Genomic DNA, 14,055 nt, shown 5'->3' on the forward strand with positions numbered 1-14,055 from the left:
ACCCACTGGAACATATTACTAAGGACAAGGTGGATTCTGCATCACCTGGAAACTTTAAATTGAGGTCATCTGTCTTTCTAACTCTTCTGTATTACAACCACAAGTTACTGGGCTTGATGCAGGAATTGCTGGGTAAAATTCTGGCCTGTGTCATGCAGGAGTTTAGAGTAAATGGTTCCCTCTGGCCTCAAAATCTGAGTCAATAACTATAAGGAGGTTATTTTTGTGCTACAAGATCTGTCTCTGTTCTACACTGTGGTCTGAAACCAGATTGTGTGTGATCCAGGCTATCAGCATGTGGTCTTGGAGGGCAGTTGCCAGTACTTTTTCCATTATTTTGACTTAAGGAGAAGGTTAGAGACAAGAACAGTAGTTGGACAGATTGGCTTTATTATGTGTTGGCTTCTTCAGGGCAGGGTGGATTGTTGCATCTTCAGATAGGCTGGTAGCTCACTCTCGGAGGGAGACGTTGGCCTTTTCCATTGGGGAGGGGTGCTGGCAGTGCCTTTTCCATTAAGAGCTTTGAAGCTCAGTGCCCTGTGTGGGATCTGGTGACCTTCAGGTTACACTTCAAGGCCCAACTATTTTGAAACAGGATGAGAGTCTGTGGAGGGCTGAACATTGGGGTTGTGGAGCAGGTGGGTTTTGTTGAATGTGACAGCCTGCCTAGTGCTTTGTATTATGTGGACTGGGTTGGTTGTTAATCTGTCAGGGTAGGAGTACTATATTTATGCATTTATATAGATGAATACTGTGACATTCTATACCTTGGGGGAGTGTACTGTAACCCCCATATTCCTCATTTACATATAATCATGATCTTACATATAAAGCATGCCTTGTAAGGTATCTGGGGAAAGGTTATGATCTGCTGAAAGTCACTACAATATCCATATATGTGTATCATTAATGCATATGAAATTATGAGAATTGTGTTGTATGGTGGTCACTAAAACATGCTGTAAGTTGGGGAATCAGAGAGATATTAGCTCCCCAGAGGCAACAGTAAGGAAAGTAACCAATGCCCGGGCGGGTGTCAAACGACCCATCAACAGCCTTTGTCCATCAAGGGAGCTGCAATGCAATGACTCACCTGCATGAGGCCACACCAGGGGAATTGCTCAACCTTGCTTGGAGAGACTCAGCAATGCCCCTCAGACATGCCTGGACTTGTGCTCCCCAACCACATGGACTGAGGGTATAAAACAGACAGAGTGGACATATACTGGACCCTTCTCCTGCCCCCACCTTCGCTGCAAGCAACTAAGACACTGAGAAGAAGACAAGACTCCATCAGAGAAGATTGGCCCAGGTTTCAGGAACAAACCTGTATATTAAGAACTGCAATATCCAGTGGGGTGAGAAAAACTGCTTAATCTAGATGTTGCCCAGTCTAATAGGGTTGAGAGGTTAGACTGCATTCTTATATTTTATTTTATTTTGGTAACCACTCTGACTTTTTGCCTATCACTTAATATCACTTAAAGTCTATCTTTGTAGTTAATAAATCTGTTTGTTTATTCTACCTGAAGCAGTGCATTTGGTTTGAAGCATGTCAGAGACTCCCCTTGGGATAACAAGCCTGGCACATATCAATTTCTTTGTTAAATTGACAAACTCATATAAGCTTGCAGCATCCAGTGGGCATAACTGGACGCTGCAAGATGGAGGTTCCTAGAGTTGTGTCTGGGATCAGAGATATTGGCTAGTGTCATTTGGTTGCACAATCCAAGGAGCAGCTTACATGCCAGAGGCTGTGCGTGAACAGCCCAGGAGTGGAGGTTCTCACAGCAGAGCAGGGTAAGGCTGGCTCCCAGAGTCAAGGATTGGAGTGACCTAGCAGATCACCGGTCCAGATAACACCAAAGGGGAATGTCACAGATACCATTAGCCAGAAGGGACATAGGTCTGTTCTGTAAACAGTGGCCTGGACATTTCTTAGTTTAGAGTATCTAGTGTTACATTTGTGTAATGGGGCCAACCTCACAGAGGGGTAGCAGTCTGGCTAGCCCTCTGTGCCGATTTGGTTCTTGTATGGTATAGAGTTCCTTCCGTAGACGGCATTTCTTTTCTGCAGCAGTCAGTGCTGAAACTTCACTTCTCTGCAAAGCCTCCCTGTGATAATCTGCCATATGTTATATATTAGGTACCTGGAGAGATATCATCTCATCTTTGTTTCCACAGTGCCAAGTGGACTTGGAAAAAATGGATTTGATCTGATACCAATATGCATTCATCTGCATATGGCTCACTAGCAACAGTGAAGGCAGGCACTTCATTGAGCATCTCAAGAAACACAATGTTAAGAACTGCATTTAAAATTCAACCCATAATAGCATAATCTTTACTGATGCAGGAAGGGTGACCCTAATATAAATCCTGCCATCCAGTGGCCAAAGTGAAAAGTCAAGTATTAAGTTCTAGTGGTATTACTGAGGCACCAATGGTGGCTCTAGGGCAGGGGTGGGCAAACTTTTTGGCCCGAGGGCCACATCGGGGTTGCACAACTGTATGGAGGGCTGGGTAGGGAAGGCTGTGCCTCCCCAAACAGCCTGGACCCCGCCCCCTATCCGCCCCCTCCCACTTCCTGCCCCCTGACTGCCCCCCTCAGAACCTCCAACACATCCAACCCCGCTGCTCCTTGTCCCCTGACCACCCACTCCTGGGATCCCACTCCCTTATCCAACCCCCCCCCCCACTCCCTGCCCCCTGACAGGCCCCCCGGGACTCCCACTCTCAACCCTCCCTGTTCCCCATCCCCTGACTGCCCCCCCAGAACCTCCTCCCCATCCAACCGCCCCCTCCTCCCTGACTGCTCCCCAGGATACCCTGCTCCCTTACTTAACCCCCCCGCTCCCCTCCCCCTTACCAGCAGTAGGAGCTCGCAGCCGTGTCACCCACGGGAGCGGCGGGCCAGCGTGCAGCCCACGCGGCGGTGGGAGGACAGCGGGGGAGGGGCCGGGGACTAGGCTCCCCAGCCTGGAGCTCAGGGCCTGGGCAGGACGGTCCCATGGGCCATAGTTTGCCCATGTCTGCTCTAGGGTAAAAGTGGAATAGGGCATTTGCTTTGACAGGACCTTGGTGTTTCTGAAATGAAACAATTCCTTGTTTTAAACAACTAAAAGCAGAAAGTACTCTTAGAAAAGTATGTGAATTTTTAAAATCACATGCATAAATCTTGCATGGCATCTCACAAAACTTTGTGCCCCTTTTGCATGAAAACTATAATACCCACCAAGTTCAAAATTCATACACAGCATATGCAGGATTCCTGGGATCCCACAGAACTCAGTTTGTGGCCCTATGCTATTTAACATTATTATTAATGACCTGGAAGAAAATGTAAAATTATCACTGATAAAGTTTGCAGACACAACAATTGGGAGAATAGTAAATAGTGACGAGGACAGGTCAGTGATACAAAGTGATCTGGATTGCGTAGTAAACTGGGCACAAGCAATACGCATTTTAATATGGCTACATGTAAATGTATACCCCAAGAATGTAGGCCATACTTACAGGATGGGAGACGCTATGCTGGGAAGCAGTGACTCTGAAAAAGATTTGGGGTTGATGGTGGATAAGCAGCTGAATATGAGCTCCCAGTGTGACACTGTGGCCAAAGAGCTAATGCAATCCTGGGATGCATAAACAGGGGAAACTCAAGTAGGAGTAGAGAAGTTATTTTATCTCTGTATTTGGCATTCGTGCGACTGCTGCTGGAATCCTGTGTCCAGTTCTAGTGTCCACATTTCAAGAAAGATATTGATAAATTGAAATAGGTACAGAGAAGAGCCACAAGAATGATGAAAGGATTAGAAAACCTGCCTTATGGTGGTAGACTCAGGGAGCTCAATCTGTTTAGTTTAACAAAAAGAAGGTTGAAGGGGTGACTTGATTATAGTCTATAAGCACCTACATGGGGAACAAATATTTAATTATGGGCTCTTCAATCCAGCAGAAAAAGGTCTAAGGTGATCCAATGTCTGGAAGTTGAAGCTAGACAAATTCAAACTGGAAATAAGGCATAAATTTTTAATGGTGAGAGTAATTAACCACTGGAACACTTTATGTAATTAACCACTGGAACTGTCATGGTAGATTCTGTATCACTGGCAATTTTTTTATCAAGACTGGATGTTTTTTCTGAATATATGCTCTAGGAATGATTGTGGGGAAGTTCTATGTCCTGTGTTGTACAGGAGGTCAGACTAGATGATCACAGTGATCCCTTCTGGACTTAGAATCTATGAATATCCCGTCTTTGAAATTCACACCCTGTTTTTCTCCTCAAGTCTTCTAGCCCTTCTCTTCAAAAATTGATAATTTCTACTTAACTTACAAGAAAACCACCCAAATAAAACAGATAAATTTAATCAGCGGTGATGTTTGGTTGGCTGGGAAGATGCCTGACAGTGGAAATAGCACCCCAGTCCAAGAACAAGCTGCTTTCAGGGGCTTGGTAAAATAGGGTTTGCTTGGTTGTCAGCAAGGTTTGAAACCGTGACCTTCTGCTGCACAGCTCTGACTTCTTCTTCGAGTGATTGCTCCTATGCATTCCATGTAGGTGTGCGCGCCGCGCATGCACGGCTCTCCGGAACATTTTTACCCTAGCAACTCCGGCGGGCCGGCTGGCGCCCCCTGGAGTGGCGCCGTCATGGCGCCCCTTATATACCTCAGCCGGCCCGTCCGCTCCTCAGTTCCTTCTTCCCGCCCGTGACGGCCAGTTGGAACAGTGGAGTGCTCCCTTACCTCCACAACCCTAGTGTTTCTCCATAGTTCTAGTGTAGATAGTGTTAGTAGTTAGTTAAGTTCTTCTTATAGTTGTATATATATATAGTGTATAGTGTATAATAGTTAGGGAATTAGAGGGTTTACCCCTCTTCTTCCGCCCCGGTGCGGGCTTATGCCCGGAGCACCGGGTTTCAAGCCCTGTGCGGCTTGCCAGCGGCCTATGCCGGTTAGCGACCCGCACGACTCTTGCCTCCGCTGCCTCGGAGAGTCGCATCGGCCAGATAAGTGCTCTATTTGCATAGCCTTTAAGCCTCGTACGAGGAAAGAGAGAGACTCTAGGCTGAAGCACTTACTGATGGAGTCTGCGCTCCAACCTCCGGCGCCAGCTCCAGCGGCACCGCAAACCGCCTCGACGAGCAGCGCTCCGGCTGCACCGAGCCGCTCCGGCACCGAGCCGGCACCAAAGACCCGGCACCGCTCCCTCTCCCCGGGGAGGAAGCACAAGGCGCCGAAGACGGCCACCGCGAAACAGCAGCGGAAGCCGTTAGCCCAGCCGCCTCCAACGAAAATGGTGCAGGCTGAGGCAGTGCACGCGAAGTGCACCGCGCCGTTGACTCCGGCGCCGCATGGCCCGTCGAGTCCGGCTCCGCCCAGCTCCCCGGTGCCCACCGAGGAGGAGCTGAGGATCCCGTCGACGCCGGAGGCGTTCGCGACGGCGAGAGAACTGATCGAGGCGACGGCCCCGTCATATCAGCCGCCGGCACCACCGGTGCGGACATTCAAGTCCCTCGGCAAGCCAGCGATGGTGCGCCCTCCAGCCCCGGGCGACCGTGGCGACCGCGGCTCCAGAATCCGGACTCGATCCCGGTCCATCTCCCGGAGACGGTCACCGAGGCACCGCTCCCCATCCCGCCGGAGATCGCCATCGCGACGCCGCTCAGCGTCCCGGCACCGGTCGCAGTCCCGGCACCGCTCTCCATCGCGGGGCCGGTCGTACTCCCGGCGGCGCTCCAGGTCCCGGTCACGAAGTCACCGGCACCGCAGCAGGTCCGCGTCCAGGCACCGCGGATGTCGGGACTCGCGCAGCCGTTCAAGGCGCCGCAGATCTCGCTCGAGGTCCGGTTCCCGGCACCGCCGGTCGAGCTCCCGGCGTCGCTGGTCGAGCTCCCGCCGCCGCCGCTCCCCTTCTCGGCACCGGAGATCCAGCTCCCGATGCCGCAGATCTGGCTCCCGGCACCGGAGATCCGGCTCCCGGCACCATGCGCAGCACAGGTTCCGCTCGCCACTGGACCCCCGAGACGCCCGGCACCGACCCCCGGCACCAGAGGGTCGTCTCACACTGGCGCTGGACGCCCGCCCAGGCACCGCCACGGCTCCACCCTGGCCCTCAAGGGAACCCTCCGTAGCCTCACCCCAAGGCAGTGCGGTGGATTTCAGAGCCGGTTCCATTCCGCCGGATCATGGACCCCAGTATTGGGGACATTGGGTACCCTGGGCGCAATATGAACAGGGGCCTCCCCTGCCACCCAGGCAGCCGGGCTCGGCACCGTCGGTACCGGTGGCCACCGTCAGTAGAGCCCCCCTGTCTCCACCGACGCAAGCCGCCGCCCACGACCCATCTTTGGGCCAGGACTCGCTGCCACCAGATCGCCAGGTGGGGGAGCACCAACAGGAGGAGGTGCTGCCGGGCCACTCCTCGTCGTCCTCTCCAGATGAGGCGGTAGCAGGGGCCTCGCCATCAGGGCCCCCGCCCATTGACCTCAGGGCACACCAGGACCTTCTCAGAAGGGTGGCAAAGGCCATTAATTTGCCCATAGAGGAGGTGCAAGAAGTCGAGGACCCGATTACGGACGTTGTGGGAGATGACGCCCCTGTCAGAGTGGCGCTCCCATTTATTCGCACCATTCAAAAGAACAGTGCCACTATCTGGCAGTCGCCTTCCTCCGTTGCCCCCACGGCGCGAGGCGTCGAAAGGAAGTATTCCGTCCCGCCCCAGGGATACGAATACTTGTATGTACACCCCACCCCGGACTCGCTGGTGGTCCAGTCGGTCAATGACCGCGAACGGCATGGACAACCTGCCGCTGCGCCAAAGTCGAAAGACACCCGGCGCATGGACTTATTAGGGCGTAAAATCTATTCGGCGGGAGGTCTCCAACTCCGCATCGCCAACCAGATGGCCCTGTTATCTCGATATACTTTTAATATCTTGGGGTGCCTTGCAAAATTCACGGAGCTAACCCCTCAGGACTCCCGCCCCGAATTCTCAGCGCTGCTGGAGGAGGGCAAGTTAGCCTCCAGAACCCTGATCAAAGCGGCCGTGGACGCAGCAGACTCAGGGGCTCGTACGGTAGCATCCGGGGTGACGATGCGCCGCATTGCGTGGCTTCAGTCTTCCACCCTCCCACCTGAGGTCCAGTACACCCTCCAGGACCTCCCGTTTGACACGCAGGGACTGTTTTCTGAGAAAACGGATGCCAGAATTCAGTCCCTAAAGGATGGGAGGGTTGCGATACGGACGCTAGGTATGCACACGCCGGCCACGCAGAGGCGCTCATTCCGTCAGCAGCCCTACCGACCCTTCAACCAGGCCAGGGCTCGGCCGTTCAACAACCGCCGGACGGCCCCCTTCCGCCGTAGACCGTCGGGGGGGCGGCACAATCAGGCGCAGAACTCGTCCAAGGCCCCGCAAGCTCAAAAGCCGGCCTTTTGACGGGACGCCCGAGGACGGCCCATCACTCTCCCCCCAGGATCCATCCCTTTTGTTTTCCAGTCGCCTTGCCCGCTTCCTTCCGGCGTGGTCTGCTATAACATCGGACAGCTGGGTCCTCAGCACCATCCAGCACGGCTACCGCCTACAGTTTATTTCGCCCCCCCCCCCTCCCACCCACCTTCCCCGTCCCTCTTCAGGGACCCCTCTCACGAGCAAGTCCTCATACAGGAGGTGCAGACTCTGTTGAGCGTGGGTGCTATCGAGGAGGTGCCTCCCTGCAGGCGGGGCAGGGGATTCTACTCCAGATATTTCCTCATCCCCAAGGCGAAAGGAGGTCTTCGTCCCATCTTAGACCTCCGGGAGCTGAACAGATACCTCTGCAAGCTCAAGTTTCGGATGGTAACCTTGGGGACCATTATCCCTTCCTTGGATCCGGGAGACTGGTTTGCCGCCCTCGACATGAAGGATGCTTACTTTCATGTGGCGATTTACCCCCCCCACAGACGCTTCCTGCGCTTCACGGTCAACGAGACCCACTACCAGTTTGCGGTGTTACCCTTCGGCCTCTCCACTGCCCCGAGGGTGTTCACCAAGTGCATGGCAGTCGTAGCCGCAGCTCTCCGTCGTCGCAGAATCCATGTATACCCGTATCTCGACAACTGGCTGATCCGTGGACGCTCTCAAGAGCTGGTGACAGCTCAGCTCTCAGAGATACTGCACCTGTTCCGGTCTCTCGGCCTCCTCGTCAACACCGAGAAGTCCCAATTACTTCCGGCACAGCGATTGGAGTTCATAGGAGCGGTCCTCGACTCCAACCTCGCCAGGGCCTGCCTCCCTCGTTCTCGACACGAGACGATGGCCTCGCTCATTCGCACCTTACAAGCCTTCCCTTCCACGACGGCCCGGTCCTGCCTCCGCCTGCTGGGCCACATGGCCGCGTGCACCTTTGTGACCGCGAACGCGAGGCTGAGGCTCCGTCCGTTCCAGATGTGGCTGACTTCGGTGTACCGCCCCCACCGCGACCCTATAGATATGGTGGTCACGGTCTCAGACCCCACTCTCCAGACGCTCACCTGGTGGCTGCATCCGGAGGTGGTCTGCGCCGGGGTTCCGTTTCGCCCCCCTCGCCCGTCGGTCACCCTGACCACAGACGCTTCGGCGCTTGGATGGGGGGCTCACATGGGAGACCTGCACACTCAGGGCCTCTGGTCGGCCCAGGAGCTCTCCCTGCACATCAACGTCCGGGAGTTGAGAGCGATCCGCCTGGCTTGTCTCGCCTTTCTTGCACACCTCCGGGACCGCTGCGTGGCGGTATACACGGACAACACGGCAGCCATGTTCTATCTGAACAAACAGGGCGGGGCCCGATCCTCCCCGCTGTGCAAGGAGGCGATGCTCCTATGGGACCTGTGCGTGACCCACTCGATTCGCCTCGAAGCGTTCTTTCTACCAGGAGTGCAGAACACGCTGGCCGACCGCCTGAGCAGGTCCTTCGCTTCCCACGAGTGGTCCCTTCATCCCGATGTGGCCCACACCATCTTCCAAAGGTGGGGATTTCCCCAAATCGACCTGTTTGCCTCCAGGACCAACAGGAAGTGCCACAGGTTCTGTTCGTACCAGGGTCGGGCTCCGGACTCCATCTCCGATGCGTTCCTCATGCCCTGGACGGGTCCCCTTCTATACGCGTTTCCGCCGTTCCCGCTAGTCCACCGAGTACTGCTCAAGCTGCGGAGGGACAAGGCCCGTGTCATACTCGTCGCTCCGGCCTGGCCGAGGCAGCACTGGTATACCCTGCTCCTCGAGCTCTCGATCCGGGATCCCATTCCCCTACCGTTATGGCCGGACCTCATCTCTCAGGACCTCGGCAGGCTTTGTCACCCGAACCTGCAGTCGCTGCATCTTACAGCCTGGTTCCTGAGTGGTTGACCGACGCGGAGAGGACCTGTTCCGCGGCGGTGCAGCAAGTTCTGCTTGAAAGCAGAAAACCCTCCACACGCTCTACCTACCTGGCGAAGTGGAAACGCTTTGCCCTTTGGTGCGATCAGCAAGGTCTTAACCCCTTCTCGACCCCTATCCAGACGGTCCTCGACTACCTCTGGTACCTGAAAGGCCAAGGTCTCGCGATCTCGTCCCTGAGGGTACACCTGGCGGCACTTTCGGCCTTTCGGCCCCCTGTAGATGGTCGCTCCGTGTTTTCCAACCCCATGGTTGCCCGATTCCTCAAGGGGTTGGACCGCCTCTACCCTCAAGTGCGTCCGCCTGCTCCAACGTGGGATCTGAACCTGGTTCTCACCCAGCTGATGCGCCCACCCTTCGAGCCCCTGGCCACGTGCTCTCTGCTCCATCTCACCTGGAAGACGGCCTTCCTCGTGGCGATCACATCCGCCAGACGAGTCTCCGAACTCCGCGCCCTGACGGCGGGTCCCCCATATACCGTCTTCCACGCGGACAAAGTGCAGCTTCGGCCACATCCGGCCTTCCTCCCAAAGGTGGTGTCGCCCTTTCATCTTAATCAGGAGATCTTCCTTCCGGTCTTCTTTCCAAAGCCGCACGCCTCACCTCGTGAGCAGCAGCTCCACACCCTCGACGTCCGTAGGGCCCTCGCCTTTTACATTGACCGAACTAAGTCCTTCCGGCGTTCCTCCCAGCTCTTTGTCGCGATTGCGGAGCGCATGAAAGGCGAGCCTGTCTCCTCTCAACGGATTTCTTCCTGGGTGACATCCTGCATAAGGGCGTGCTACGAACTTGCTCGCGTCCCCCCGTGCCGACTCACTGCACACTCGACGAGGGCGCACGCCTCGTCGGCCGCCTTCCTGGCCCACGTTCCCATCCAGGACATCTGTAGAGCGGCCACCTGGTCTTCCGTCCACACCTTCGCTTCCCATTATGCGTTGGTACAGCAGTCCCGAGACGACGCAGCCTTCGGCTCTGCGGTGCTACACTCCGCCACGTCTCATTCCGACCCCACCGCCTAGGTAAGGCTTGGGAATCACCTACATGGAATGCATAGGAGCAATCACTCGAAGAAGAAAAGACGGTTACTCACCTGTAGTAACTGGTGTTCTTCGAGATGTGTTGCTCCTATCCATTCCAGACCCGCCCTCCTTCCCCACTGTCGGAATAGCCGGCAAGAAGGAACTGAGGAGCGGACGGGCCGGCTGAGGTATATAAGAGGCGCCATGACGGCGCCACTCCAGGGGGCGCCAGCCGGCCCGCCGGAGTTGCTAGGGTAAAAATGTTCCGGAGAGCCGTGCACGCGCGGCGCGCACACCTACATGGAATGGATAGGAGCAACACATCTCGAAGAACACCAGTTACTACAGGTGAGTAACCGTCTTTTCTACCACTCATACTGAAGAAGTAACATGCTACTTAATAACAGTATTAGGCTTTTATTCTCTTACTTGAATCAGTCACAAAAGGAATGGTGAGATTCAAGAATTTAATTCCATTCCAAGTTCTGGAGGGTAGTGTCCTCTGGAGGTCACAGTCCTTCTTCTATTCCACTCAAGCCTGACCACTTGTACCCCATCCCCTCCAGCTTTTCCCTGTCTTGTCACTTCCTCCACGACCCCTCCCCCACACATCTCTTCAACCCAGTCTCAATCTTCTTGCCCAGCTCGCCTCAGTTTATTCCTTTGGACTTCTCATACAAGTCCTCCTCTCTGTCACCAGCCAGTCCGTTTCTCCATCCTCTAGCTTGTAATCCAGTAGATCTCCCCCATCTCTGTTCTCTCCCACTGGCTCCCAGTACTAGTCTCCCTCCTCCCAATCCCAGTTAGGGTGACCAGATGTCCTGATTGTATAGAGACAGTCCCGATTTTTGGGTCTTTTGCTTATATAGGCTCCTATTAGCCCCCACCCCCTGTCCCGATTTTTCACACTTGCTATCTGGTCACCAGGGCCGGCTTCAGGCAGCAGCTCAGCAAGCAGGTGCTTGGGGCGGCCAAGGGGAAGGGGCGGCACGTCGGGCTCTTCGGTGGCAATTCGGCGGCGAGTCCCTCAGTCCCTCTCGGAGGGAAGGACCTGCCACCAAATTGACGCCAAAGAAGAAAGCGTCACAGTGGAGCTGCCACCGATCACGATCACAGCTTTTTTTTTTTTTTTCGCTGCTTGGGGTGGCAAAAACTCTGGAGCCAGCCCTGCTGGTCACCCTAGTCCAAGTTCTATCCCACTCCAGGCTTCTTGTCCTATTCTACTCATTTTGCTACTGCCCCAGGTCTGGTCCTTGTCCCACCAACATTCAAATCAGGCAGCATCCTCTTCCACAGGGCAGCAGGAGGAGCATTGAAAGCACTGGAGAGAATCTTCCTGCTTTCAGTTTCTGTGCCTGGTGCCACACGGGCCTGTAGCAATTGCAAGGAAAGACCTGTTCAGCCCCAACAGCCTTAGACTGGAGCATGCTGTCTACAGATGGAATCTTCAGAGCATTCAGTTGTCACACTAACAAGTCTTCAGTGAGCATGTGCAAACTGAGATGTTTCAAACTGGCCAAATTTGGGCTTTTTTGTTTTTTTAAACCGAGAAAGCAAAAGACACATCCCTGTCACTAGCTAAAGGCACATCCCTGCTAAATTTCAAGCCCTTGCTGCAAAGCATGGATGCACTAGATCATCTCAACAAAACAACTATACAAATTTTGTAACAGGGACAAAATATAGTTTTTTCCTCATCTCATTTGTGGAAACTTAAAAAAAGTAGAAAAGTATGAGGCAGACACCTGGCCTGGAAAACTTCCAGCTCCACTTGTAATTTCTGAGGGGAGGAAAGGTCTGTGTCATTTCTACTGAATTCCTACATGTAGCTTCAAAAAACCAAAGAAATTCTCACAAACTAAGAACTTTCCCATAAAAGAAGCAAACAAGCAACACCCAGTTAGGGTTGCCTAAAAGGAACATTCACCCAAAGCCATAAAAGCCAAGAAGTGTCCAGGTAGAGTATCCTCCTTCAACATATCTTACCACCACACATTACATTCACCACTTTTACTGACAGACTCTGCCTTTCTATAAATAAGTCCCCTACAGCATATACAGTAACATAATACACATTACATTCCTCGCAATTACACTGTAATACAGATCCTTAATGCTGACTTAATACTTCTCCATGGGGAAATTTGCACTGGTGCCTACCAGACGCACATGCTCATGTGCTCTTTTCTAGCCCTGAGTTTCTTGAATTGTGGTCCACATGGTCTGTAGAGAGCTGGGTGATCACATGGTGCTGGTTTGGCCATTTTTTCAGCTGCTACTGTGTTAAAGGACAATTGTAAGCACATGACTTTCCACATAATTAACAGCTATCATTGCCATAGGGTGTTGTGTGACCAGGAATGGGAAGAGGGGGCTGGACAGGTCTGAATGGGAGGGTAGATTGTCCACTAGCTCTGCCTTAAAATCTGGAATGGCAGAACCTGCCCAATGACCTTCCCTCTTGCAGAGACAGTGGCTGGGGTCCTGCTCCCCTCTCAGAGAGACGGGGCCCGATTCCCTTAGGAGCAGTAGAAGTACCCTCTTCCCCTGTCAGAAAGGCAGTGTTGGCAAGAGTAACCCCACCTTGTTACGTCTGCCAGCACCCACATATATCTGCTTGAAGGGAGGAGATGAAACAGCTGTGCTCTTTCCCTCTTACCACACACCCAGAGTCCTGCTGGGGGGTTCATGTACCCCAGAACAGTGGGTCTTGGTATTAACATCCCATTGGGTATTGGGTATTGTAAGAGACTTTTCAATACTGAGTATGTAGTCAGAACCTTTCTTCCAGCTGTTCCTGTGTCATGGTTTGCTGTGACTTGTTTAAATATAAAAGTGAAACTGTTTTGTAGTAAAATAAACAGTTATTGCATATTGCTATCTATTACTCTTCATACTCACAATGTATATATTTTAATTTTAACTCAGGTTACTATCAATAACCAGGAGCTTTGGGAGGAAATGCTGGGTTTCAAAGGACTGATAGGTAAGGACTGAGCAAACATTTCAGATCACTTGCATTTAATTCCAAAACAAACATCCCCCTGCACTCAGGACCAGCAAAGTATTGAAATTAAGGTGTGCCACTTTCTGTATAAGGCAGGGGGTGGGAAACAAACAGAATGATATAAAATGAACATGGTTGAGATGTCTTTAGATCATCCTGGTCCCCTTGCCCATGGAGCAGTGGTAGCTGCTGTAGATATTCAGTTGCTTTGTCCTGCCTGAAATGACTTTACCACTTTGCTTGAGATTCTGCTCCACAATCTACTAGACATCATTTTGAGGCTCCTTCATCTGAAATTTCTCTTGCTCGGGTTAGTCTAACAACTGCTATCTATACCCCTTTCAATCTGTCAGGGAGAACCCTGCCCCAGGAATTGACTCTAGTTAGAGAGATGACTCTAGGCAGAGGTTACACTCTCCTGCTGTTTGCAACAGCTTTCCCCAAACTGGCAGCAATACAAACATTTCTGCAAAGATTCCTGTCATAACACTGTCATCAACTTAAGCCTGCAATGACTGAGACTGTCAGTGCTTCAGCTTTGGACCAGTATCACTTGTAGGGGCTTAACCTCCTCAGAGTTAGCCTGAGTAGCGGCTAGCCCAAAGGATGCATATGTAGGAGAGTTC

The 14,055-nt window shown here is 53.0% G+C and overlaps 1 protein-coding gene across 7 annotated transcripts in view; it reads left to right on the forward strand.

Moving 5' to 3' along the window:
- The window catches only part of NME9 (NME/NM23 family member 9), a 54,233-nt gene that overhangs the window by 28,181 nt on the left and 11,997 nt on the right, over nucleotides 1–14,055 (forward strand). For all 7 annotated transcript variants that reach the window (XR_005584337.1, XM_039487119.1, XM_039487117.1 and 4 more), the window contains one exon: nucleotides 13,351–13,408. Coding sequence is in view for 6 of the 7 variants with exons in the window: in XM_039487119.1 (XP_039343053.1) it covers nucleotides 13,351–13,408 (58 nt within the window). In the remaining variant the exon portion in view is untranslated. The remainder of the gene's footprint in view (nucleotides 1–13,350; nucleotides 13,409–14,055) is intronic.

This window comes from Mauremys reevesii, linkage group 9 (assembly GCF_016161935.1).
Source record: "Mauremys reevesii isolate NIE-2019 linkage group 9, ASM1616193v1, whole genome shotgun sequence".
NCBI lineage: Eukaryota > Metazoa > Chordata > Testudines > Geoemydidae > Mauremys > Mauremys reevesii.